The sequence below is a fragment of the Monodon monoceros genome, unplaced genomic scaffold (assembly GCF_005190385.1).
Source record: "Monodon monoceros isolate NGI ecotype Baffin Bay Population unplaced genomic scaffold, NGI_Narwhal_1 Super_Scaffold_1, whole genome shotgun sequence".
NCBI lineage: Eukaryota > Metazoa > Chordata > Mammalia > Artiodactyla > Monodontidae > Monodon > Monodon monoceros.
Window position 1 is genome coordinate 59,253,182 of NW_021703765.1, and position 25,963 is coordinate 59,279,144.

Sequence of the window (25,963 nt, forward strand, 5' to 3'; positions counted from 1 at the left end):
CAATAACTTGTATCTTTTGGAGAGTAAAAGATATCTTTGTAGCTTATAATATCCTTCACAATGTGTCTTTCTGTTATTTTTGTCATTTGTAGTAAGTATTGTATGCAATTTAATAGATTACTATCTTTAATAAAATACATTCTCAGGAAAATATCTTGAGTTTCAGTAAGAAACTTTTTCCACAGTACCAAAAACAGGCTAAGAATTGATTCCTTGGGAGCATGAAAAGCAAAAATCTCACAAGCTTAATTATTCACAAAGTGACCAATGAACAGAGAGTATATTTTTTGCAGAATTATTTTTGTACGCAGAAAACAGCTTCCCATATAGAATTATCATTTCCAAGGTTATGAAAGGCATCTGCTAGGACTTTCACCTTTCACTAATCCCACAATTTTATATTCCAATTATATGTTCTGAATATGGCATAACATTTTTGACTGTAATTCACAGTAAGAAATACATTTTAGGGGGCACAGTGGTTGAGAGTCCGCCTGCCAATACAGCGGACACGAGTTCAAGCGCTGGTCTGGAAAGATCCCACATGCCGCAGAGCAACTAAGCCCGTGAGCCACAACTACTGAGCCTGCCCTCTAGAGCCCATGAGCCACAACTACCGAGCCCGTGTGCCACAACTACTGAAGCCCGCATGCCACAACTACTGAAGCCCGTGCGCCTAGAGCCTGTGCTCCACAACAAGCCACCACAATAAGAAGACCGCACACCCCAACGAAGAGTAGCCCCTGCTCGCTGCAACTAGAAAAAGCCCGCGTGCAGCAACAAAGACACAACGCAGCCAAAAATTAAATAAATAAATAAATAGAAATACATTTTACATAAGGATTCAAACACATGCATATGTATATGTTTTATACACAAAAATTTCACAGAACAAAACTTACACATTCAATTGATTTCACAACCCACTAACAGGCTGTGCCCTGCAACTTGGAAAACACTGGTGTAAAACTCTAAAATTTTTTTAATGCACATGATATAATCTTATATGTAGAAAATCCACAAAAACTATTAGAACTAAGAAGCAATTTTAGCAAAGTTGTGGGATACATGATCAACACAAAAAAGTTCTATTTCTATACAATACTAATGAACAATCAGAAAATGAAATTAGAAAACAATACCATTTTTTTTAATAGCAAAAAAATAAAATACTAAGGAATAAATTTAACCAAGGAGGTGCAAGCCTTACACACTGAAAACTCTAAAGCATTGCTGAAAGAAATTAAAGAAGACTTACATAAATGGAAAGACATCCCGTATTCATGGGTTGGAAGACTTAATATTGTTAAGACAGTAATACTACACAAAATGATCTACAGATTGAATGCAATCCCTAACTAATTCCCAAAGGCCTTTTTTGAAGAAATGGAAAAGCTGATCCTAAAGTTCATATAGAATTGCAAGGGGCCCCAAATAGCTGAGACAATCTTGAAAAGAACAGAGCTAGAAGACTCAAACTTCCAAATTTCAAAACTTACCTCAAAGTTATACTAATCAAAACAAAGTGGTACTTGCATAAGGACAAACATACAGATCAATGAAATAGAACTGAGTCCAGAAATAAACCCATATATCTATGATTGATTGTTTTTCACGAAAGCGCCCAGACCATTAAGTAGGGAAAGAATATTCTCTTCAACAAATGATGCTGGGAAAACTGGATATCCACATGTAGGAAAAAAAAAAAAAAAAAATGAAGTAGTGGTACCCCTATCTCACACCATACATAAATATTAATTCAAAATGGATCGGGGGCTTCCCTGGTGGCGCAGTGGCTGAGAGTCCGCCTGCCGATGCAGGGGACACGGGTTCGTGCCCCGGTCTGGGAAGATCCCACATGCCGCGGAGTGGCTGGGCCTGTGAGCCATGGCCGCTGAGCCTGCGCGCCCAGAGCCTGTGCTCCGCAACGGGAGAGGCCACAACAGTGAGAGACCCGCGTATCGGAAAAAAAAAAAAAAAGGATCAGAGACCTAAATATAAGAACCAAAACTATAAAACTCTTAGACGAAACCATAGGCGTAAACCTTCATGGTCGTGGATTCAGTACTGGTTTTTAAGATATGATACCAAAAGCACAAGAAATAGCATATCTTGTTTTATTGCACTATACTGTGCATCGCAGATATTGTGTTTTTTTACAAATTGAAAGTTTGTAGCGACCCTGCATTGGGCAAGTATATCAGTGCCATTTTTCCAACAGCATTTGTTCACTTCTTGTCTCTATGTCACATTTTGGTAATTCTCGCAATATTTCAAACTTTTTCATTATTATTACATTCATTATGGTGATCTGTGATCAGTGATTTTTGGTATTACTACTGTAATTTTTTTTTATTTTGAAATTAAGGTATGTACATTGTTTTAGACATAATGCTATTACACACTTAATAGACTACTGTATAGCATAAAGATAACTTTTATATGCAGTGGGGACCCAAAATATTCATGTAACTCACTTTATTGCAATATTTGCTTTATTGCAGTGGTCTGGAACTAAACCTGCAATATCTCCGAGGTATGCCTATAAATGGATAAATTAGACTTCATCAAAGTTAAAAATTTTTGTACATCAAAGGACACTATCAAGAGAGTGAAAAGATAATCCACAGAATCAGAGAAAATATTTGCGAATCATATATCTAATAAGGATCTAGTATCCAGAATACATAAAGAACTCAAACTCAACAAAAGATAAACAATCTAATTTAAAAATTGACTTGACTAGACATTTTTCCAAAGAAGGTATACGAATGGCCAAAAAGCACATAAAAAGATGCTCAACATCACTGGTCATTAGAAAATGCAAATCAAAACCACAATTAGATACCACTCACATCCATTAGAATGGCTATAAAAATAAAGAAAAAATGGAAAATAAGTGTTGGCAAGAATGTGGAGAGATTGGAACCCTTGCGTATTGCTGGTGGGAATGTAAAATGGTGAAGCCACTGTGAAAATAGCTTGATGGTTCCTCAAAAGTTAAAGATAGAATTACCATGTGATCTAGCAATTCCATTCCTAGGTATATACCCAAAAGAATTGAAAGTAGGTGTTCAAACAAAAACTGGAACACAAACGTTCATACCAGCACTATTCATAGCAGCCAAAAGGTGGAAAGAATTCCAATGTTCTAAACTGATGAATGGATAAACAAAATGTGGTATACTCACAAAATGGAATCTTACTAAGCCACAGAAAGGAAAAAGGTACTGACACATGCTACAACATGGACGAACCTTAAAAATATTATGCTAAGTCTAAGAAGCCAGACACAAAAGGTCACATACTGTATGATTCCATTCATATGAAATACCCAGAATACATAAATCCACAGAGACAGAAAGCTGATTAGTGGTTGCCAGGGGCTGAAGGAGGAAGGATGGGAAGAGATGGGTATGAGGTTTCCATCTGGGATAATGTAAAAGCTCTAGAACTAGACAGTGGTGATGGCTGGACAGTATTGTGAATGTACTTAATGGCACTAAATCGTACACCTTTAAATGGTTTAAATGGTAACTCTTATGTGTATTTTACCACAATTTTTAAATGTATAAAAAATTTTAAAAGAACAACGAAATTCCACAAAGCTTCCATTGAGACAGAGGAGAAATAATCCCTCAGAGGAAAAATAACCCCAGTGGTTATTTCAGTGTCAATGTTGATATTTATTTTATTCTTTGTGTTTACATGCATCTTCACCTCTAATCCTTACAACAACCCAATTTAGAGATTTAGAATAGCTAAGTAATTTACCCAAGGCCACACAGTGAGACAGAACTGGAAATGAACCCAGGCAGTCTAACTCTAGAGCCCAAGTCCTTATGCACTCCACCCTAGAATGAAGAGTATATTACTCTTCCATTAAAGGAAATAATGTTCTTAAAGTGCTTAAGCATAGAGCATAGTATACAGTAAGCATGCAACAAAATCATCTTCTACAGTTACCAAAGAGGGGATAGTTTGGGGGCAGAGGGACACAATTAGAAGGAACAGGTTCTGTCCCATATCTATCAACATGCCATTATATAACTTTGGACAATTTATTTAACATTGCTGGGTTTCAGCTTATTTCTAAAAGGAGAAGACTAAGCTATATAATTTCTTACTTAACCTACCTTCGCTGTTCTATGAATAAATTTTAAGCTAAACCAAAATGCTGGAGTTTTTAGGGTTCAATCTTGGATCTTTGGGTTTCTCTCTACTCACCTTAGTTGATCTTGTCTACTCTAACTGCTTTAAATGCTACCTATAAAGCTGATGACTCCCCAACTCCTACTCTAGGCCACTGCTTTTTTGGTCAGGAAAAGAACTACTTTACCTTTAATCTGGAAAGATACTTCACTAGGTAATGAATTTTAGGTTCTATTCTAGAACTTTGACAATGTCATTCCAGTCTCTTCTAGATTCCACTGTTTCTGTTGAGAAGTCAGGTGCAGTCCAGTTTTTTCTCTGGCTTGATTTTAGACTCTCTGCTTGTGGTTTTTAGCAGTTTAGGTATGAAACTAGATTGTTTTCCATTTAATTTATCTTGCTCTTTTTGTTTGTGGGGCTTCCAGAATCTGCAGCATAGTGTTTTGCATTGTTTTGGGAAATTCTTAGTATGTCTTCAAATATGCCTTCCATCCTCTCTCTTCATTGGCTCTCCTTGGGACTTTAATTATGTGTACTGCTTTTATTCTTTTTGTGTCTGTGCTTCACTCTGAATATTTTCTATTGACAACGTTCCACTTCATTCTCTCTTCAGCTCCGTCTAGTCTATTAAACCCATCCACTAAACTTTTATTTCAGTTACTTCATTTTTTGGTTCTCAAATTTCCATTTGGTTCTTTCTATATATTTTCCAGTTCTCTACTCAAAGTTTCAATCCTGACTCTTAGAATCCTGAACATCAATTAAAAGTCTATCTGGGCTTCCCTGGTGGTGCAGTGGTTGAGAGTCCACCTGCTGATGCAGGGGACAAGGCTTCGTGTCCCGGTCTGGGAAGATCCCACATGCCACGGAGCGGCTAGGCCCGTGAGCCATGGCCGCTGAGCCTGTGCGTCCAGAGCCTGTGCTCCGCAACGGGAAAGGCCACAACAGTGAGAGGCCCGCATACCGCGCAAAAAAAAAAAAGTCTATCTGACAACTCCATTATCTGAATTCTCTGTATAGAATCATTAATAATATTGCCAGAATCGAAATTAATTTTCTGAAAACTTCATTACACACATAAGACCTTGTTATATATTTTCAACAAAACTTGAAATTATCAGCAAACCTGGGCTAGACTGATGTGATTAGAAAAAAGACAGCCTACAATACTTTCAAAACATTTGGAAACATTTTTTGGTCAAATAAGTTAGCATTTGTATTTTGAAGCAATGTACCAACTAGGAAAAAAATCTTTATCTGATATCAAATCAAAGATGTATGCCAGAAACTCTATTATCCATTGGCCTTTTACCCTAATTAGCGTCAAAATACTACACAGTAAAAGACCATAAAGTATTTTTAAAAACTTTGGCACAATTAATTGAGAATACAGTTTTTGTTTAAACTCTAAATTATGAAGCGTTCAGCAATCCAAGTCACTCTTTATGTCTGGAGACACATACTGCAGTGTGTGTAAATAATATCACCTTAGAAGAGAAAAAGGCATAATCAGAATTATATCTTCTGATATATTTAGGTTTTATATCACAGTCTTTTGTTGATAATATTAAACTCCAAATTTCCCCATAATTTATTCTCAACTGCTAAAATTCAAATGTCTTAAAAAATATTCAGTTCACAAAGCTTAGGATTTTATTTGCAAAAATCTAAGTAGAATATAATTTTAAACCATAATTAAAATGTTTTGCCTAGTGAGTATAATCATGCATTTGTCATAAGATCATCTTCATTAAATGCAGCATCATATAGTTAGGATAAATTACTAAATTTTTGCCTAAACCAGTGAGAAAATTAGCACGTTTCCAGCAAATTTCAAAACTTAGAGAACAAACATTTTGAAGTACAGAGAACTGCAGTTTGTTCCTTGGAGTCACTCTAATTTGACTCATGGACTATGGTCACCCAACTAACCTATGTTAACACACCTTCACTCAGTAACAGACAAGCTCAAACAAACATTATGGCTTCCCTTGGATATACTCCATTAAACCTAGGCCAAATTTATACACAAATGAAAATAACAGACTCATTCCACTTCAGCTGGCTGTAATACATGTGCAGTTTGAAGATGAAGATAAACTGTGCACTGTACTAATCTAGCTTGGTATAATAAAATTAGGGACTTCCCTGGCGGTCCAGTGGTTGGGACTTTGCCTTCCAATGCAGGCGGTGCGGGTTCGATCTCTGGTCGGGGACCAGGGATCCCACATGCCTTGCGGCCAAAAAACCAAAAGACGTAAAACAGAAGCAATATTGTGACGGAATCAATAAAGACTTTAGAAAGTGGTCCACATAAAAAAAAAAATCTTAAAAAAATATAGGGTTTTTTTCTATTTTTAATCACACTCTACAGTACTATCCTTTTCTTAAATTTCTCTCCTGATGAGTTTTCAAAATAGCATGTAAATTCTGACATTATGTGGCAAACCAAAAACATATTAGCTTTTTATAAGCGGGGCTTATTATTTGTAAACTATATTCTTATATTTACAGAAACATGCCAGATTTTTTTGAAAGTATGAATTAACACTGGAAATATAACTCAAAAAACTATTCATGGGCAATAACTTAATATAGCCATACTAAAATTTTACAATATTTTATTTATTATACAAATGCTAAACAATAAGAGGAATGGAATTTCTGAAGCCATATGGTTCCCCCTGAATCACAATGCCATTAATACCATTTATGGTAAATCATAAATCAGCACAGTCTCTTTTTTTTATAAATTATAGATTTATTGAAAACCATAACACCTACCATTTCTTTTCTTTTTTTTTACATCTTTATTAGAGTATAATTGCTTTACAACGGTGTGTTAGTTTCTGCTTTATAACAAAGTGAATCAGTTATACATATACATATATCCCTATATCGCTTCCCTCTTGCATCTCCCTCCCTCCCACCCTCCCTATCCCACCCCTCTAGGTGGTCACAAAGCACCGAGCTGATCTCCCTGTGCTATGCGGCTGCTTCCCACTAGCTATCTATTTTACGTTTGGTAGTGTATATATGTCCATGCCACTCTCTCACTTTGTCCCAGCTTACCCTTCCCCCTCCCCGTATCCTCAAGTCCATTCTCTAGTAGGTCTGCATCTTTATTCCTGAGCACAGTCTCTTCTTTATACACATAGCAGTACACGCAGAATTTTGTGGTCTTTTTTCCATTTATTAAAACAAAAATTTCCCATATTGCTTCATAACCCACGTAATTATAATTTAAAGACCATATGATAATCCATGTAGTTGATATACCATTTCTTTGTGAGTCATTTATTTCCACTTTCAGAACAGTATAAATAATGCTGTGATACACATCTTCGTGTATCTATGTAACATTTTGTATTAAAAAACATCTCTTTGTACCGAGAACAGACTGGTGATGCCAGTGGTTGGGGCTTGTGGGTACAGGGTGGGTGAAATGGTGAAGGTGGTCAAAAGGTACAAACTTCCAGCTATAAAATAAGTTAAGTCCTAGGGATGTAATGTACAGCATGGTGACTATAGTTAACAATACTGTATTATCTATTTGAAAGCTGCTAAAAGAGTAGAGCTTAAAAGTTCTCATCACAAGAAAAAAAATTCGTAGCTATGTGTGGTGATGGATGTTAACTAGCCTTATTGTGCTGATCATTTTGCAATTTATACAAATAGGGAATCATTATACATATTGTACAAGTGAAACTAATATAATGTTATATGTCAGTTCTATCTAAGTTTTAAAAATTGCCCTCTTTGATAAATAAATAAAATAAAATTTTTTAAAAAGTCCACAGGGACTAGAAAGCAAAAAAAAAAAAAAAACTGACCTCTTTGAAAAATTCCTAATAGTAGCATTACTATGTGAAAAAATTTCAAACATATAAAAAATGAGGTGAATAATATAATGAATTACAGTGTACCCATCACCCAATTTAGTAATTATCAATTCATGGCTAATCTTGTTTCATCTACATCCTCATCCACTTAAGCCTCACCCTCCAGGATTATTTTACAGCAAATCCCAGATATCTGAATTTCACATGTAAATATTTCAGCATATATCACAAAATGATGAGTTCTTTTTTAAAAAATATAACCACAATACTATTATCATATCTAAAAATATGAATAATTCCTAATATCATCAACTATAGAGTAAGAGGTCAAATTTTCCTGATTATCTCAAATATATACCCAGTTTTATAATTTATTTCTTTTAATCGAGGTTCATTCTACTGCAATTGGTATGTATTAAGTCTCTTTTAATCTATGTTTTTCCTCTCTCCCCTTCCTTTTAATTTGTAAGTTACTTGTTGAAGAAATTATGTGATTTGTGCTATAGTTTCCCACAATCTGATTTTGCTGATTGCATCCCTACGGTGTTATTTTAAATGTTTCTATGTCCCCTGAACTTCCTATAAATTGGTAGTTAGATTAGTTAGATCTAGAGGCTTGATCAGATTGTTTATTTGGCAAGAAGACTTTGCAGGTGATGCTGTAAACTCCCATCGGAGGCACAGAAAGTCTGCTGGTTTCTTGTGATGCCACAATGCTATTATTTTGTAGAATCAGAATATTACCATTTTGCAATCCCTATCACTTCCCTTTCATTTATTAGTTGGAATACTTTTATAAAGAGACATTCATCCAAAACTCTTTGGTTGCCCTGAGGTGGTGTCCTTATGGAAAAGGCAGAATGGATTCTGTCTATACACCAGTTGTCAAAATAATAAGTGGGTTAACAACTTGGTTAACAGCTGAACAACCGCTAAAGGTGACCAAAAGGGTTTTATTAATTATTACTTATGTGTCCAGAGAATGCAGAATATTTGGTCTGCTTTAATCCATCACAGCTACTATTCTTATTGATGATCAAATTCTTCCATCTGACCAATGCGGGAGGCTCCTTGAGTTGGCTTCTGAGTCCTTTTTACATAACTTAGTAATCTTGGATAGTCTGTTTGCTTTCTGGTATGACAAGATGTTCCAGGCTATTTTACACATTTCCTTCCCAGATCTGGAATTAGCCATCTCTCTAAGGAATTCTAGAATTCTTTTAGTAGGGAATGGTATTCAGAGACCATGAGCTGGTGGCAGCTGTGCTCACTGCTATGTGATCGTTGCTTTCCAGGTCTGTCTATGTGGTCACGTTTCTGATGCGGTAACAGTTAGGCTCAGTTTGCTTTGGATTTGAGGGGATTATATTTCCATATTCAGTTTTGTTTCATAATTATGTAAAATATTTATATGGTTTCTAAATCAAATCCACAGAATCAAGTACACTCATAGATGTGTAGCTTTAATGCCTGTCCTGGTTTCTACTCTGGTTTATCTTTCCTCTTTTTTAAAAAAAAAATATATATATATTCTTATCCATACATTTTCTTAGATAAATGCTGGCATACTATACATGATTTTCTACACCTTGTTTTCTCATGTAAATGATATATCCTGGAGATCTTTCCATAGCCCTTTTGATAGTGATATAGTACGCCACTAGTTGGCTGTACCACAGTTAGTTCACCATTTCCCTATTAATGGACATCTGGGATATTTCTAGCATTCTGCTATTATAAATAGTGAATAGTTTTAGACTTCTTAATATACTGTCAAATTATTTTATGTAAGAGCTATGTAAATTTACACTGCAGCTATCAATTACTGAGCAAAAAAATTTACCGTAATTTCTAATTTCAACAAAAGTAAATTCTTGCTTTCAAAAGAACGGCAAATGGTATTGCTTTATTTGCATTCCCTGACAATTAGGGGGACTGGATTGTGTAAGAGAACCAGGATCCACCAGGCTGAGTTCAGTGCGCCTCTCTGTGCCCTACAAGCCTCCCATGAACCTGTGCTGGCCCACCACTTTCATATTTTCAGATTATTTGTAAGGGTACCCCTTCTAGAATGACATCCTCCACATTACAGACATTGCAAATTTTTATTTATTACGATTCTCTTACAGATGGAAGTACAGTATCCTGAAGAAGGAAAGCAGATTGCTACTTTACACCAAGGTGTATGGGCTAGTATGGTCCTAGACACCAGGTCCATAATATTTACCTTACTGGGGTTCATTTAACCCCAGTTAAGTTCATCTCCAAGCACCTGATAGAGCACTCAGAACAAGGAAGGCACACTAAATGCTTCCTAAATATCTGAGAAGGTAAATGAAGGCATGAGTAAGCTGAGACTTTTACATTCGTCTCAAATGAAGAATCTGCTCATGTGCTATTCTCATAGTAACTTCATTCATTTCTCAAACACTCCTTTCACTCTTCCTCTCCACACACTGTCTCACGTCCTCCTCTTCCATCATCCTGCCCCTGGTCTCCTTAATCTTCCTTGCCTACATACTTCACTCTCCATCACCACCACCGTTTACTTCACGTCTACAATCCCTTTTCTTTTCAACTAATGTTAACTGAAGGAATCTTTTCTAGGATATATTTATATATAAGAAAATAATTTTTAAGAATGATGTTTTCTTAATACTTCCTGAACGGCTCCACTTAGTTCTATATGTTTCTCAACAAACAATCTGAAAGAAAAATATTTTAGGTGTTATATTCTTAATTTAAGAGAAGAACACATTCTATCGCTGACATAAATTTGTGCCTGCAATTTATTCTGACCTATATGCAGTGGCAAAAAGCCTTGGAATGACTCAGAAAAAAATGATATATGTGTTTATACTTTACTTGTTTATATCCTGTTTTTCTCCATTACAATTAAGAACCATAAAAACAGGGACCAATTGTATGTTGTTACTGGTATATCCCTAGCACCTAGAAAAATGCCTGGCATATAGTAAGTGCTATTAAATTTTTATTCATGACAAGCACTATAGTAGGTACTTTATATTAATTATGTTAATTTAATCTGCACAAAACTCAATCAGGCAGATATTCTCTCTTTACATAAGAATAAGGATCATAGGATTAAATAATCCAGGGTAAAACAATTGGTACAAAAATGGCAAAACCAGGGTTCCAATCTAAGTCCTACCTGACTATAAACCTCTGAAATTAACTTCCTCTCATTCACTCAGTTCAAAGAAGCTGGACAAGTCACAGGCCTCCCTGAGCCTTAGTTCTTTCATTTGTAAAATGGGTATAACAATGCCAATCCAATACCTCACAGTGTTACCATAAGTCTCAGATAACAATGGACGTGAAAGTAATTTTCAAGTGTAACACACCATATACCAAATTGAAAGACTGGTAGGAATAAACAACTGTTCGGGGGGAAAAGTTACACAATAAAAAGGTCTTGCTCACTAAGAATTAAAAACAAATTGTCTCCAAGTTCCTAAACATTCTATTATTTATATTATTCAAACTTAGTTTCACATTTCCACTTTCAACAAGGAGAAAGCATATATTTCTTCTATTAATTCTTGTCTTCTCTTCCAACAATGTAAACAGGAGCCAATTTACTAATTGAAGATTTCAACCCACTGAGCAAATCACAAACTCCTATGTGTCACTATTTGGCCATGAATAATGGGTTTTATGATATATAAAATTCAGTTTACTTGTCAAATGTTTCAGCAATTATTTTTCTTCTCATGTAGCTAAAAAAAATATTCAGAACGTATTGTTACAGATGTGGAAATTTTTACTGATCAGTTTTGGTTAACATAGAAACTAAGAAACAAGGGGTGAGTATATGATATTCTCCAATAAAATTCCTAAGAATGGAATTGGTAAACTTAGTTTTCCTCCAATCTATAAAACCTTTCTAAAAAAGCATTTTAATTGTTTATTTTTCATATTATGATAGAAATAAGATAGGCAGGAGGGCAGACATAGTAGCTCAAATTTAAAAAACAATAAAACAGCGTAACAGTTATCAGTTCAAACTGATGAATGTCCAAGAATCTTTGTTTTATAAGTTAACATACTGAATGTCATTGAGTAGAACTGTAAGATTCCAATAACTCTCCAGGTCTCATCTTCCAAATCTATACTATACAAGAGCAATCTGGCCATGACATCTGTCATTTGACTGGTGCCAAGGTTAACCAACTGACATGGTTGGTTGGGTGGGTGTCCCCTCCTCCTTCACCATGCCCTGTTCTCCCCCACAAATACCCACTAAACCACTACCAAAAACTGTTAGCTCAGTTTCAGAGGTATACACAGTTTTGTTTCCTTTTTTTTTTTATAAATTTATTTATTTATTTTTAAATTTATAGCTGTGTTGGGTCTTCGTTGCTGTGCGCAGGCTTTCTCTAGTTGCGGTGAGCGGGGGCTATTCTTCGTTGTAGTGCGCGGGCTTCTCGTTGCGGTGGCTTCTCTTGTTGCAGAGCACGGGCTCTAGGCGCTCAGGCTTCAGTAGTTGTGGCTCGCGGGCTTAGCTGCTCCGTGGCATGTGGGATCTTCCCGGGGCCAGGGCTCGAACCCGTGTCCCCCGCATTGGCAGGTGGATTCTTAACCGCTGCCACACCAGGGAAGTCCCAGTTTTGTTTCTTAATGGAAAACTTTTTACTCTTCGTTTATCACAGAATCGAGTATTTTTAGTTCCTTATTCACTTCATTTATGTTTTTTTCATTTGCATCATTTTTAAATTAGATTCCACATATAAGTGATATCATATAATATTTGTCTTTTCTATGACTTACTTCACTTAGTATGTTAATCTCTAGGTCCATCCATGTTGTTGCAAATGGCATTATTTCATTCTTTTTATGGCTGAGTAACCACTGTATATATACACCGCATCTTCTTTATCCATTCATCTGTCGATGAACATTTAGGTTGCTTCCATGTCTTGGCTGCTGTAAATAATGCTGCAATGAACACTGGAGTGCAAGTATCTTTTTGAATTATGGTTTTTTTTCAGATATATGCCCAGGAGTGGGACTGCTGGACCATATGGTAACTCTATTTTTAGTTTTTTAAGGAACCTCCACACTATTCTCCATAGTGGCTGTACCAATTTACATTCCCAGCAACAGTGTAGAAGGGTTCCCTTTTCTCCACACCCTCTCTAGCATTTATTGTTTGTAGATTTTTTGATGATGGCCATTCTGACCAGTGTGAGATGATACTTCATTATAGTTTTGATTTACATTTCTCTAATAATTAGTGATGTTGAGCACATTTTTCATGTGCTTTTTGGACATCTGTCTATCTTCTTTGGAGAAATGTCTATTTAGATCTTCTGCCCATTTTTTAATTGGGTTATTTGTTTTTTTGATATAGAGCTGCATGAGCTGTTTGTATATTTTGGAAATTAATCCCCTGTTGGTTGCTTCATTTGCAAATATTTTCTCCCATTCTGTGGGTTGTCTTTTCATTTTGTTTATGATTTCCTTTGCTATGCAAAAGTTTTTAAGTTTAATTAGGTACCACTTGTTTATTTTTGTTTTTATTTTCATTACACTAGGAGGTGGATCAAAAACGATATTGCTGCGATTTATGTCAGAGAGTGTTCTGCCTATGTTTTCCTCTAAAAGTTTTATAGTATCTGGACTAACATTTAGGTCTTTAATCCATTTTGAGTTTATTTTTGTGCATGGTGTTAGAGAGTGTTGTAATCTACAGATTGAATGAAATCCCTATCAAATTACCAATGGCATTTTTCACAGAAGCAGAACAAAAAATTTTTTAATTTGTAATGGAAACACAAAAGACCCTGAATAGCCAAAGCAATCTTGAGAAAGAAAAACAGAGCTGGATGAATCAGGCTCCCTGACTTCAGATTATACTACAAAACTACCATAATCAAAACAGTATGGTACTGGCACAAAAACAGAAATATAGATCAATGGAACAGGATAGAAAGCCCAGAGATAAACCCACGCACCTATGGTCAACTAATCTATGACAAGGGAGGCAAGGATATATGATAGAGAAAAGACAGTCTCTTCAATAGATGGTGCTGGGAAAACTGGACAGCTACATGTAAAAGAATGAAATTAGAACACACTTCACTTATAGCTGAAAGTCTAAGAACTATTATCAAATGCTAAATCACCATTCAGTTTTTTAAAGTGAAATAACTCTTCAAAGAAAGAGGTAATTGTAAACTTTACCTTCATGACATCTCTGTAGGACCGGATTGCTGAGGTTTTTCTCTTCTCATCTTCCTCCTCCTCCAGACCTTCATCGGCAGCCTCATAGCCTTCATCATTGCTGCCATCAGCCTCTACCGTGTTGGCCATGCGATCGATGAGCTGCTCCAGGGGAGGGCTTAATTCCCTTTCTTCATTCTCCTTCAAGCCATAGTCCAGTGCCTTATAAATAATAATTCCCAAAGATTCAATAACCTAGGAACATTAAGGAGGGTGGTTAATAGAGACGACTAAACATTTTTATAGAACTAACTGTAAGGCATAAAATATTTAGTATGATATAAGCTAGGTCTGATTTATTCCATTTCAGAAACATGACAAATTAAATTTGAAGAGATATTTAAAAGTCTCAACTATGCTTTAAAAAAAAATCTCAGATGGAAATTTTTGTGTGATTTCTTCAAACTAGTATGTAACACATACACAAACGCTTTTCATGTTTCTTAGATTTATATCATACACTAAAATCTGTATTCTCCATTTATATAAAATACCAACAATACCAACCAGGTTGATTTTCCACATTTCCAAAAGATATTATTGAGAACGGACAGAGTTATCAAAGATCATATCCATTCAGAACTCCTATGGCAATGCTTATCTAACTAGGGATTTCATAGACGTACCAAGGATCTGAGACTGAAAAATCAATGATTGGTAGCAGCTAACGTAAGCTTAAACAACAAAAACAAAATCTATTAATAGCCATATACATACTGCTCATTGAGTTCCATTCAATTATTAGAAACACATATCCCTCGTATGATGCAAACAAGTGAGAGACTCAAACTCTGAACTTTCAGTGTAGTGCATAGATAATCCTCCCTGCCACTCACCTCCACCACTACTATCTCCCAAGAAATACGAACCTGATTTATGAACACTGAATATACATCCCTGTCTACTATCACCCTGACAAATGCTTTGGCTTTGGCCAAGACAAGGAATTCTACTTTATTCCACAACACTACCTTCTTTTCTGCTCAGAAAAATCACAGATAAATAACTCTTTTAAAAAAATTTTTACAATGCCAACAGCTCATTTTACCTTAGCTATTTTGGAGGGAAGAACACAGGAAATAAAGCCAAAGATGTAGGAGTTTGCCACTTTTACCACTAACCACTTGACTCAGGGTAAATTATTTATTTTAGTTAAATTATTTATTTTCTTATCTGTAAAACAGGTATCAATGATACCTACATCTCATGGGGTTTTGTTAAGACTAAATGCATTTGCTACATGTGCAAGTACTTAGTACGTGACTTTTAACGTCCACTGAATAAATGTTATCTGCCTCCAGCTCACCCTTTTCCAATGTTTATCCAGTTAATATACAGACATGCATACATCTTTCCTTCCCTTTATTCCATTTGTAGCCATAGTCAGTGCTCTGTTGTTGGGTTTTTTTTAAGTTGTTTATTTGGTACCAAAGAAAAGGAAAAGACAGAAGTTTTGACGATGAGTTAAATACATGGAGTCACTGTCAGCATATATTACAGCCCTTAAAAGCACTCAAGGGCTTCCCTGGTGGCGCAGTGGTTGAGAGTCCGCCTGCCGACGCAGGGGACACGGGTTCGTGCCCCGGTCCGGGAAGATACCACGTGCTGCGGAGCGGCTGGGCCCGTGAGCCATGGCCGGTGAGCCTGCGCTCCACAACGGGAGAGGTCACAACAGTGAGAGGCCCGCGTACCGCAAAAAAAAAAAAAAAAAGCACTCAAGCATTCACTCAAAAAATCTCCACAAAATCTGAAATCTACCTTATCAAGTGAAATAATATTTTCTCAACACAAATTTCAAAATGAATAAAAGGCTTATAAATTCTCAGCTTCTAATTTTTAAATAATACTGGGTTGTTTTTTTGTAATATTTCTCATTGAAAATATGTAATATTTTCATTAGTTTTTTGTTTTTGTTTTTGTTTTTTTGCACGGGCCTCTCACTGCTGTGGCCTCTCCCGTTGTGGAGCACAGGCTCCGGATGCACAGGCTCAGCGGCCATGGCTCACGGGCCCAGCCGCTCTGCGACATGTGGGATCTTCCCGGACCGGGGCACGAACCCACGTCCCCTGCATCAGCAGGCGGACTGTCAACGACTGCGCCACCAGGGAAGCCCCTTTTCATTAGCTTTTAATGGTCTGACTGGAACTCTAACCACTATTTTCAAAGTTGTTTTGTGTGACAATGGATCTTCTGAGTTCCAAGTCAGCTGACTACTTTGGTCACCTCTTCTGGGGACCAAACCTCCCTCGACACCCCACCCCCATCCACCCATCTGTCCTGGAGAGGGTACCTGATCTGTGTTTCCCTGGCAGAAGGTCCACACAGCCAGGGACACTCTCACCACAGACAGGTACTACTTAGGGCAGGGATTTTACCTTTCAGTTCAATGTCAGCAGAACCGGGCATTGTGATGTATGTGTAATAAACACCCGTCAACTCGAACCTAGAGCAATCACTTTAACAATCAGAGCATCATAGCTAATATAATGAAAACCTTAGACATCAAGAAAAGTTAAATTACGTTCAGTACATTCTTTTTAAGGCTGAGAAGGATTTACTTACTTATTTATTTGGCTACGCTAGGTCTCAGATGCAGCACATGGGATCTTTGTTGCCACGTGTGGCATATTTAGTTGCGGCACACGGGATCTTTCAGTTGTGGCATGCTAACTCATAGTTGCAGCATGTGGGATCTAGTTCCCTGACCAGGTATCGAACCTGGGCCCCCTGCATTGGGAGTGCAGAGTCTTAGCCACTGGACCACCATGGAAGTCCCAAGGCAGAGAAGGTCTTAATGCAATTATTCTCGCATAGAAGTTACATTTAACTGAGAGTCTTACGTGCTTGGATGAATCTAGCCATCTATATCCCTACCCCACCCCCACCCGAGCTGAAAAAAAGAATCCACGGTAAATACCAACACCAATGATGGCTTCCGACGTTAGCAAAGACCCCAGAGCTGCCCAGAAAGCTTCATCCCCATCCCCATTCAGGACTTTCCCTCAAGGGGCCGTCTGTTCCTCAACTCTGCAGACCTCCAACACCCCTTCTGCCTCTCTGGGTCTCAGCTGATAACTCTCCTTCATACTCCACTGCAAAGTGAAAGTCCCTACATGAAAATGCACTCATTTTCCCACCTTCAAACGCATAATATGATAGGCATCTACACTTACTTTGTCCTTCCTTCCTTTCACAGTAGAGGAAGTGTCTCTCTTCCTATCAAAGGTCAATCCCACTCTCCCTCCAGAGCATGCCCCTCCAGCCACAATCCCGTTTCTGTGCTCCCTTTCCCAGCAAAGCTTCTCATGAGGGGCCGTCTTACATATTCTCTCTTTTCTCTCCTTCTATTCACTGTTTAAGCCATTCCAGTCTGGCATCTAATCTTTTGAAGCCCCTGAAACCACAGGTAAAATCACAAACAATCTCTATATGCCAAAACTACTGAACAACTCTGTCCTCATCCCAAACGGCTGTTCAGTGGCATCAGACACAACTGACAACAGTCTTCTGTTCTAAGACTCCGGACTTCTGATTTCCTCTCAACTCAGCAGCTCCTCCTCCTCAGTCTGCCTGTAGGTACCTTCTCCTGCAGCTGCATAAATGATGGAGTTCCTCAGAGTTCACACATTCTACTCTCTTCCACGGTCTGTTGCAAAGTACTTTTATCCATTACCAGTTCTACAAATATGATATGTGCTCTGCTGTTTCCTTAACTTATATTTCTAGCTCAGAGAAACTTGTTGCCTAGGTAGCTGAAAGAGCTTAACTGGTCTTCCTTTCCCCAGTATCTCTTCATTTCTATTCATTGTATACAGTGATGCAGGATTAATCTTTCCAAAGTGGTTTCAAACAATTTAACCTAGCAGTGACTAAATCTATATCAGTCAGGATTAACCAAATGTGTATTAGGTCAGGGCTCTCTAGAGAGAACCAATAGGATGTATATATTTATACAGAAAATGATTTACCATAATGAATTCGCTCATGCAGTCATGGAGGCCAATAAGTCCCAAATCTGCAGGGTGAGTTAGGAGGCTGGAGACCCAGGAGAGCCGATGGAATGGTTCCCAGTCCAAAGGCCAGCAAGCTTGAGACCCAGGAAGAGCCAGTATTTCAATTTGACTCCAAAGGCAGGAAAAAAAGCCAATGTTCCAGTCCAAAAGCCATCAGGAAAAATTTTCTCTCTTACTCAACAGGAGGTCAGCTTTTTGTTCTATTCAGGCCTTTAACAGATTGGATGAGGCCCATCCACATTAGGAAGGACAATCTGCTTTGCTCAGTCTACTGATTTAAATGTTAATCTCATTCAAAAACACCTTCATGGAAACACCTAGAATAATGCTTGTTCAAATATCTGGGCAGCCCATGACTCAGTCAAATTGACACATAAAACTAATTCCTTGTCAACTTGGCACTCATAAAGATCTCCTTAAACCTTCATCACCAAAAGAAGACAATAACAAGGTCACAATTCCATCTAACATGACACAACTCTCTCGCATACAACCAAAAATCACTAACACCTTCACAAGAGGATCAAAATCCTTGAGTGATTTTTACTCTTCTCCTTTGATATCCCACAACTTTAAATGTAAAACCTAAGTATTATGTATAAAATCAATACATCTTATGTTACATAATAAAGGGATCAGAGAGGGAAGAAAACAGAGATACTTGAGATACACATACATACATACTCAAACGAAATAAGGAGGAAATACTCATGACAATTGCAGTCCTCGGGTCTGTAACTGGTCATGTGGTCATAGATGGTATTTATAAACACCTTCTTCCACTATCCATTCCACATTCCCTTTGCCTTTAGTAAGCACCTCAGCTGGTCGTGGTTCTTTCCTTGGTGGTGTGACATAAACCTTCATTCCTGCCATTAGTAGTCCTGCCTGGATTGGGTTGTGGTCCTCCCCTGGTTTTAATCACAGGGCATGGCAATTCTAGGAGACAGCTTAAGGGCTCTCCTGTATTCCAGACATACTCTTCCTTAGCTCCACTGAGGAGGAGCAGCCCAATCTCCCCTTGGGAATCAGGCCCAGTCACCCCAGACAGCACAGTAACTCCTTCTTTGCCTGCTGATTCACAGGAATGAGGAACCTGAAGTGGATGAGAAGCAGTCTTAACTTCCAATTCAATGGACTCATTGTTGTGTCTCCTGATGGAATTAAGACCTTCAGGCCAGCAGAGCAGAGGCAGAGCAGGAACAGGAAGCAAAAATGTCGCTGTGGGTCACTAGGGGCAATGGTGAGTGGTGGCCCTCCCATTTCTACCCCTTGATTCCTGACTTTGAGAAAAACAGCACCATATATCTGAGAACCCTGCCCCAGCCCTGCAAGGGACTGCCACCTAGCTGTCACTGTAACAGAGTCTTTCAAAAGGCCATTCTACCATTCTATCACGACTGTTGCTTCAGGACTGTGGGGAACAGAGTAAGACCAGTGAATTCCATGGGCAGGGGCCCACTGCCATACTTCATTTGCTGTGAAGAGAGTTCCTTGATCAGAAGCAATGCTGTGTGGACTCCATGATGGCAATCTGTAAGTCCATGGATGGGAGTTTTGGAAGAAGCACTGCATGAGGGAAGGTAAGTCCATACCCAGAGTAAATGTGTCTTCCAGGAAGGACAGAATACTGCCCCTTCCATGATGGAAGTGGTCCAACGTAATCAACCTGCCACCAGGTAGCTGGCTGGTCACCCTGGGGAATGATGCCACACTGGGGACTCAGTGCTGGTGTCTGCTGCTTCAGACTGGGCACTCAGTGGTGGCCATAGCCAGGTGAGCCTTGGGTGAGTGGAAATCCATGTGTAACCCCCACCCCTGCCCCTGTAGCCACGTTCATGAGCCCACTGGGTGATGACAGGGGTGGCTGGGTGGTGTCCATACAACGGGTCATCCTATCCACTTGAATATTAAAATCCTCCTCTGCTGAGGTCACTCTTTGGTGAGCATTCACATGGGACACACGTATCTTCATGTTTTTTGCCCATTCAGGGAGGTCTATACACATATCTCTCCCCAAATTTCCTTGTCACCAACTTTCCAGTCATGTTCCTTCCAAGTTCCTGACCATCAAGTCACAGCCCAGGGCTCGGTGTACAGTTGTGCCTCTGACCATTTCTCTTTCGAGGAACAACCAGGTGCACTGCTGGAAGTTCTGCCCACCAGGAGGGCTTCTGCTCACCGCTGTCCTTCGGGGGTGTCCCAGAGACGGGCAGCAGTGCTGTAGCTGGTGCCTGCAGGCCAGGCAAAACCATCTGTCTATCTGGCCTGAGTTTTCTCTTCCTCAGTCAACTGACTGTGGGCAACGCCCCATGAGGCCACACGCAGGGACTGAAACAGAGAAGATAGTGTGTGTCGGGGGGCAACGACTCCACTTAAAACTAGCAGTTTTCTGGGTCACTTGGTAAATGAGCTAGAGTAGCACTCAAGTGAGGAATATGTTGCCTTCAAAGTCCAAAGAGGCCACCAGGCATTGTGCCTCTTTTTTGGTTGCAGGAGGGGCCTTGGAAGGGTTATCTTGACATGCCCCACACCACTGGAGCCCTAGAAATTTCACTGAGGCAGACGGTCCCTGAATTTTTGTCAGATTTATTTCCCACCCTCTGACACACAAATGTCTTGCCAGTAAGTTTGGCATAGGTGCTACTTCTCGCTCACTAGATCCAATCAGCATAATGTCAGGAATAATGGGCCAGTGTGGTATCTTGTGGAAGAGAAAGGCAATCAGGACCCCTGTGAACTAAATTATGACACAGGGCTGGAGAGCTGATACACCCCTGAGGTAGGTCAGTGAAGGTGCAGTGCTGGCCTTGCCAGATGAAAGCAAACTGCTTCTAGTGGTCTTTACTGACAGGTACGGCGAGAAAGGCATTTGTCAGGTCAATAGCTGTATACTAGGTGCCAGGGGATGTGTAAGTTGCCCAAGCAATGAAGCCACATCTGGTACAGCAGCTGCAACTGGAGCCACCACCTGGTTAAACTTACAATAATCTAATGTCATTCTCCAAGATCCATCTCTCTTCTGCACAAGCCAAATAGGCAGGTTGAATGAAGCTGTGGTGGGAGTCAGCAGACCTGCATCTTTCAAGTCCTGGATGGTAACACTAATCTCCGCAGTCCCTCCAGGAATGCGGCGTTGTTGCTTTTGATGTACTACTTTCCTAGGTAGAGGCCACTCCGCTGGCTTCTACTTGGTCTTCCCCACATATCAGCCCTTACTTCACAGGTCAGGGAAACCAGACCTGTGAGGATGTCTATGCACACCAGAACTGAAGAGATGACTGGGGAAATAACCAGATGGGTTCAGGCGTGCACTGGCCTCACTGTGAGACAGATCTGAACTAAAACTCTAGTGATCATCCGACCTCCATAAGCACTGTTCTAACTGCTATACTGAGGTCACATTTTGAGCCTCCTAGAATCAGTGTCAGTTCAGAGCCAGTGTCCAGTAGTCCCCAAAAGGTCTGCTTGCTTCCTCTTCTCCAATGCTCAGTTACCCTGGTAAAAGGCTGTAGGTCCCTTTGGGGAAGGCTGGAAGAAAGATGAACAATGTAAATATCTGGCAGCATATTGGGGTCCTCTCCCCAAGGGGACCTCGACTCTTCTTCATTCAAAGGATTCTGGGCTTGTAAACGGCTCAAGTCTGGGAATTGATTGAGAAGCCATGACTCTCAGTTTTTATGATTCAAAAGTTAGACTTCTGTTCACTTAACCTAGAACTTTTCTGTTTATACCTATCAAGTGAGAATTTAGTGGGCTTCCTTCCTATCTATGTCACGTCTAAGAACACCATGATCAAGTAGCTAATGCCATAGGTCTCTGGGAGTCAGAGTATTCTAAATGCTGCTTTAAAAAATAAGTAAATAAATGCTGCTTTGACTCTGCAGTGTATTATGGTGACCACACCCATCGTGCCTTGTGGGTGTGGCTAAGTGCTACCACCGCAGGATCCAGTTATTCCCATTGCCTTTAGGTTTCCCAATTCAGTGACTGCAGTCCCCCCTCTGTAAGATCTAACCTACAAAGAAGGATGATCATAAAGCTCTTCAAGGGTACCAGGGCGCCCCTCATAAATTTATTTCTCACAATCATGGTAAAAGCTGTGTCTTCTAGACATTCCCAGGGTGGGTGAGTAGATCTTAAATGACAAATTCACTCATAACATTTTTCTCATCTTGCTATAACTTTTCAACCTAATTTTCTTTTATTATCACTCATGAGCGCTGTTATCCGAATATACTAATTTCTTATTCTTTCCTTTAAATGCTCTACACTTTGTCCCTATGCTAGTATTCAGCATCATTCCTACTTTCTACATGGTTTTTCCCCTGTATTTTTATATGTCCAAATCCTACTCATTTTTCCGTCCCCCTACTCAAAGCAATCTCCTCCATGGAAGACTCGCTAACCCTGATTTTACCATCACATCACAGTCTCTACCTACCCTTTTTTCCTAGATGAAAACAGTAATTTTTTCTTCAGACTAGCCATGACATTCACTTACACCCTTATGTGCTTACGTTTCACTTTTTAAACTTGGATTACAGTTAATTATGTATATATCTTAATCCCCCAACAAGACTAAGCTCCTTGATGGCAAAATCTTATATGATTCATCTTTATATCTTAACATTATTTTATAAAGAGCAAAGACTCAATAGTTAATAAATGAATTAATCAAAATATAAATTCCTTCCACTGTTATGGAAGTGGACATGTATGGTTGACAGCTGGATACAGATTTTATGGACAGAAGCCATGCCACCTAGTGGCATCCCAGCCCCAAACAGCTCTGAAACATTTTGGAGGGTCTCTTAGCTCAAGGATAAACTATGTCCAACCTGGTTTAAATGTCCCAAACCTATTCACCATTCCTGATTTAAATCTGAGCCATGCGGCAGTCCTATATTCAACCCAACCTCTTAGAAACATAGCATAACAAGGCTGGGCATTATTAGACTGACATGTACACCAGGTGACTCACCACTTTCATGGACTAAGGGAACCTCTAGCCCTTTGCTAGAGAAGCATATACCTAGTTCTTTACACACAGTCTTGAGCTGGGGATAAAGAGTGACCACCCAAAAAATAACTGAAACATAATAGTACCTGGACATACCAGCTTGCCTAAATATATACTTATTTACACTAATTTTAGAAGCTCATTTTCCAAAACTTGTGGAAATGTTAAGAAAATCCAAGAGAAAGAGCAGTGTCAGATCTGAAACATTAATCTGAGTCACCAGTCTCCAAACAGCTGGAAAATCATCAGTCATGTCCTGTCACAGTGGCACCTCTAACATTCATTAAAGTGAGCAGGAAGTGCAGTATAAAACCTTAACGTTAAATGGAACAAGTGAAGCACAGAAAACTGTGGTTTTTAAGCCTAACTGATTGACAAAGGGTGGGAGAAGAACGTATTAAATAAAACCACACATTCCAAAATTTAAGGCTGCCACGTCATGCCAAATTACCTCTCAGCTAGTGACAGGCGTCTGTGAAGCCCATGGCTCTGGAGTAACAAGACACAGGAATGGAACTGCCTGGTCCCTGGCCTCAGACCCAGCCGTGCCGTCCCGAGGGCAGCCTCACACAGGACAGCAGCCCACGCGCTAACACCATGCTTCGTGCGACCACTCAAGGTTAGCTACAAGCCCACCAAACCCATATCCCATCTTCCTCTGACCACACCACCCTTCATCTGGTCCCTCTTCATGTTGACTTGTACTTCCTAAAAATATTTGAGTCTGTATCTGTCTCCTTTACTAAAATGTAAACTTCTCTAGGACAGAGGTCAAGTATGATTCTTCCTGGTATTTGCTACAATGCCTAGCACTTTGCTTTACACAGAGTATATGCTTTAAAATCTTTGTTAAACGTGTAAACTGCAGTAGCACAAAAGCCTTTAATGCCAAATCTGATGAAATGGGAATGACCCATATCAAGGGTGTCAAGCACAGCTTCTGGCACTTGAGCTGACACCAACAAACAATAGCTGCTCTTGCCATCACCATCCTGCCTCACTGACAAAAAACACCCCCCGCCGCCAGCCTAAAAATTAAAACAAAAAGTTTCTTCATCTCTTCAAGTCCCCTTGCCAATGAGACAAATGGGACTTCCTTATATCTGTATAGCATTTTATTAAGCATGTTTTCCTTTATTCATCACAATCCTGTTAAGAAGACATTATCCACATTTTAAAGACAAGGGGACTGAGCTTGAAAGAGAGTCAATAAATTGCTAATCGTCAGACAGTTAACAAGTAACAAAGCCAGTGGGGACTCCAACCTGGCCTTGGTACATATGAAATTCCATACCCAGAATTCTACTATACCACAAAGCTTCACATGTGAACATCTCCTAGTCTGCCAATGTTTGTCTAAAATGTGGCATCCAGAATTAAATCCTATTCCATGTGCAGTACGATCATCAGAGAATATACCAAATGAGCACCTTCCTCACTGCACACCACATGCTTCTATAAATACACCCTGTTTGCTATTCAGATTTCTGGTCAACTCATTAAATTGCTGATACCCTGGGTTTACAGTCAACCACAGTAGCCAAGTCAGGACCACCACATATTAGTTAAACATCTTTCTCTCTTAGCCTGCATTTGTAAAGATTTTTTTTTAAGACATGGTAAAGGGTTTTACATTTTTCTCAAATCTATTTTATCCTATTTATTTTGACTAATCATTTTAGCTTAGGAAAATCACTTAAAATCCAGAGTCCACCATCTAATTCATTATCTATCACTCCTAAACTTACAAAACGTACCAATTTGGGTATGCCTTCTGAGGCTTCAGGAAAGTGATTTAAATATTAAATAGGAGAGTTCCAACCAAGAAGACCTTCAGAAAACCAGAGACATTTTTCCTATGCTGACATCGATTACAATCTACCTTTGTAAATACTGACCTGACACTTATCCATCTTGCTCACAAAAATACTACAAAAGACTTACTAAAATTTCCTGTTACAATCTCTGAATACTAACTGTGGTACACTCATATCTAGTAAAACTTATCCCCCAGAAGCCTAGTTTTCTATTAGTTAATCTAGCTAATGTCCAGTGTACTTAGTGCCCTTCCCTTCACTCATTAATTCAGTCAACAGATATTTACTAAGAATTAAGTATATGTGGCGATGAAGGAATAGATGAGGTCTCTGGCCTTCAAAAAGCTTTTGTCCTAGGGAAAACAATAATAAATAAGACAAATGATTGTGCTACACATTATAATAAAAAAAGGAAGGGTGTCATGAGAGCATAATTTAATAGGGAGCCCTAATCTAGTCTGAAGATCAAGGAAGCCTTCATTAAGAAAATAAATTTTAGGACTTCCCTGGTGATGCAGTGGTTGAGAATCCGCCTCCCAATGCAGGGGACATGGGTTCAATCCCTGGTCTGGGAAGATCCCACATGCCGCGGAGCAACTAAGCCCACGCGCCACAACTACTGAGCCTGTGCTCTAGAGCCCGCGAGCCACAACTACTGAGCCCACGAGCTGCAACTACTGAAGCCCGAGCACCTAGAGCCCATGCTCTACAACAAGAGAAGCCACTGCAATGAAAAGCCCATGCACCACAACGAAGAGTAGCCCCCGCTCGCCACAACTAGAGGAAGCCGTGCAGCAACAAAGACCTAACGCAGCCAAAAAATAAAGAGAGAGAAGAAGGAAGGAAGGGAGGGAGGGAGGGAGGGAGGGA

The 25,963-nt window shown here is 39.1% G+C and overlaps 1 protein-coding gene across 5 annotated transcripts in view; it reads right to left on the reverse strand.

Moving 5' to 3' along the window:
* SPIRE1 (spire type actin nucleation factor 1) overlaps positions 1-25,963 on the reverse strand; it is a 202,485-nt gene that overhangs the window by 68,750 nt on the left and 107,772 nt on the right. For 4 of the 5 annotated variants that reach the window (XM_029231583.1, XM_029231574.1, XM_029231604.1 and 1 more), the window contains exon 3: positions 14,202-14,435. In XM_029231583.1, the coding sequence (XP_029087416.1) occupies positions 14,202-14,435 (234 nt within the window). Of the gene's footprint in view, positions 1-14,201; positions 14,436-18,208; positions 18,288-25,963 lie in introns of those variants that run through there. The other variant, XM_029231593.1, reaches the window with a different exon arrangement.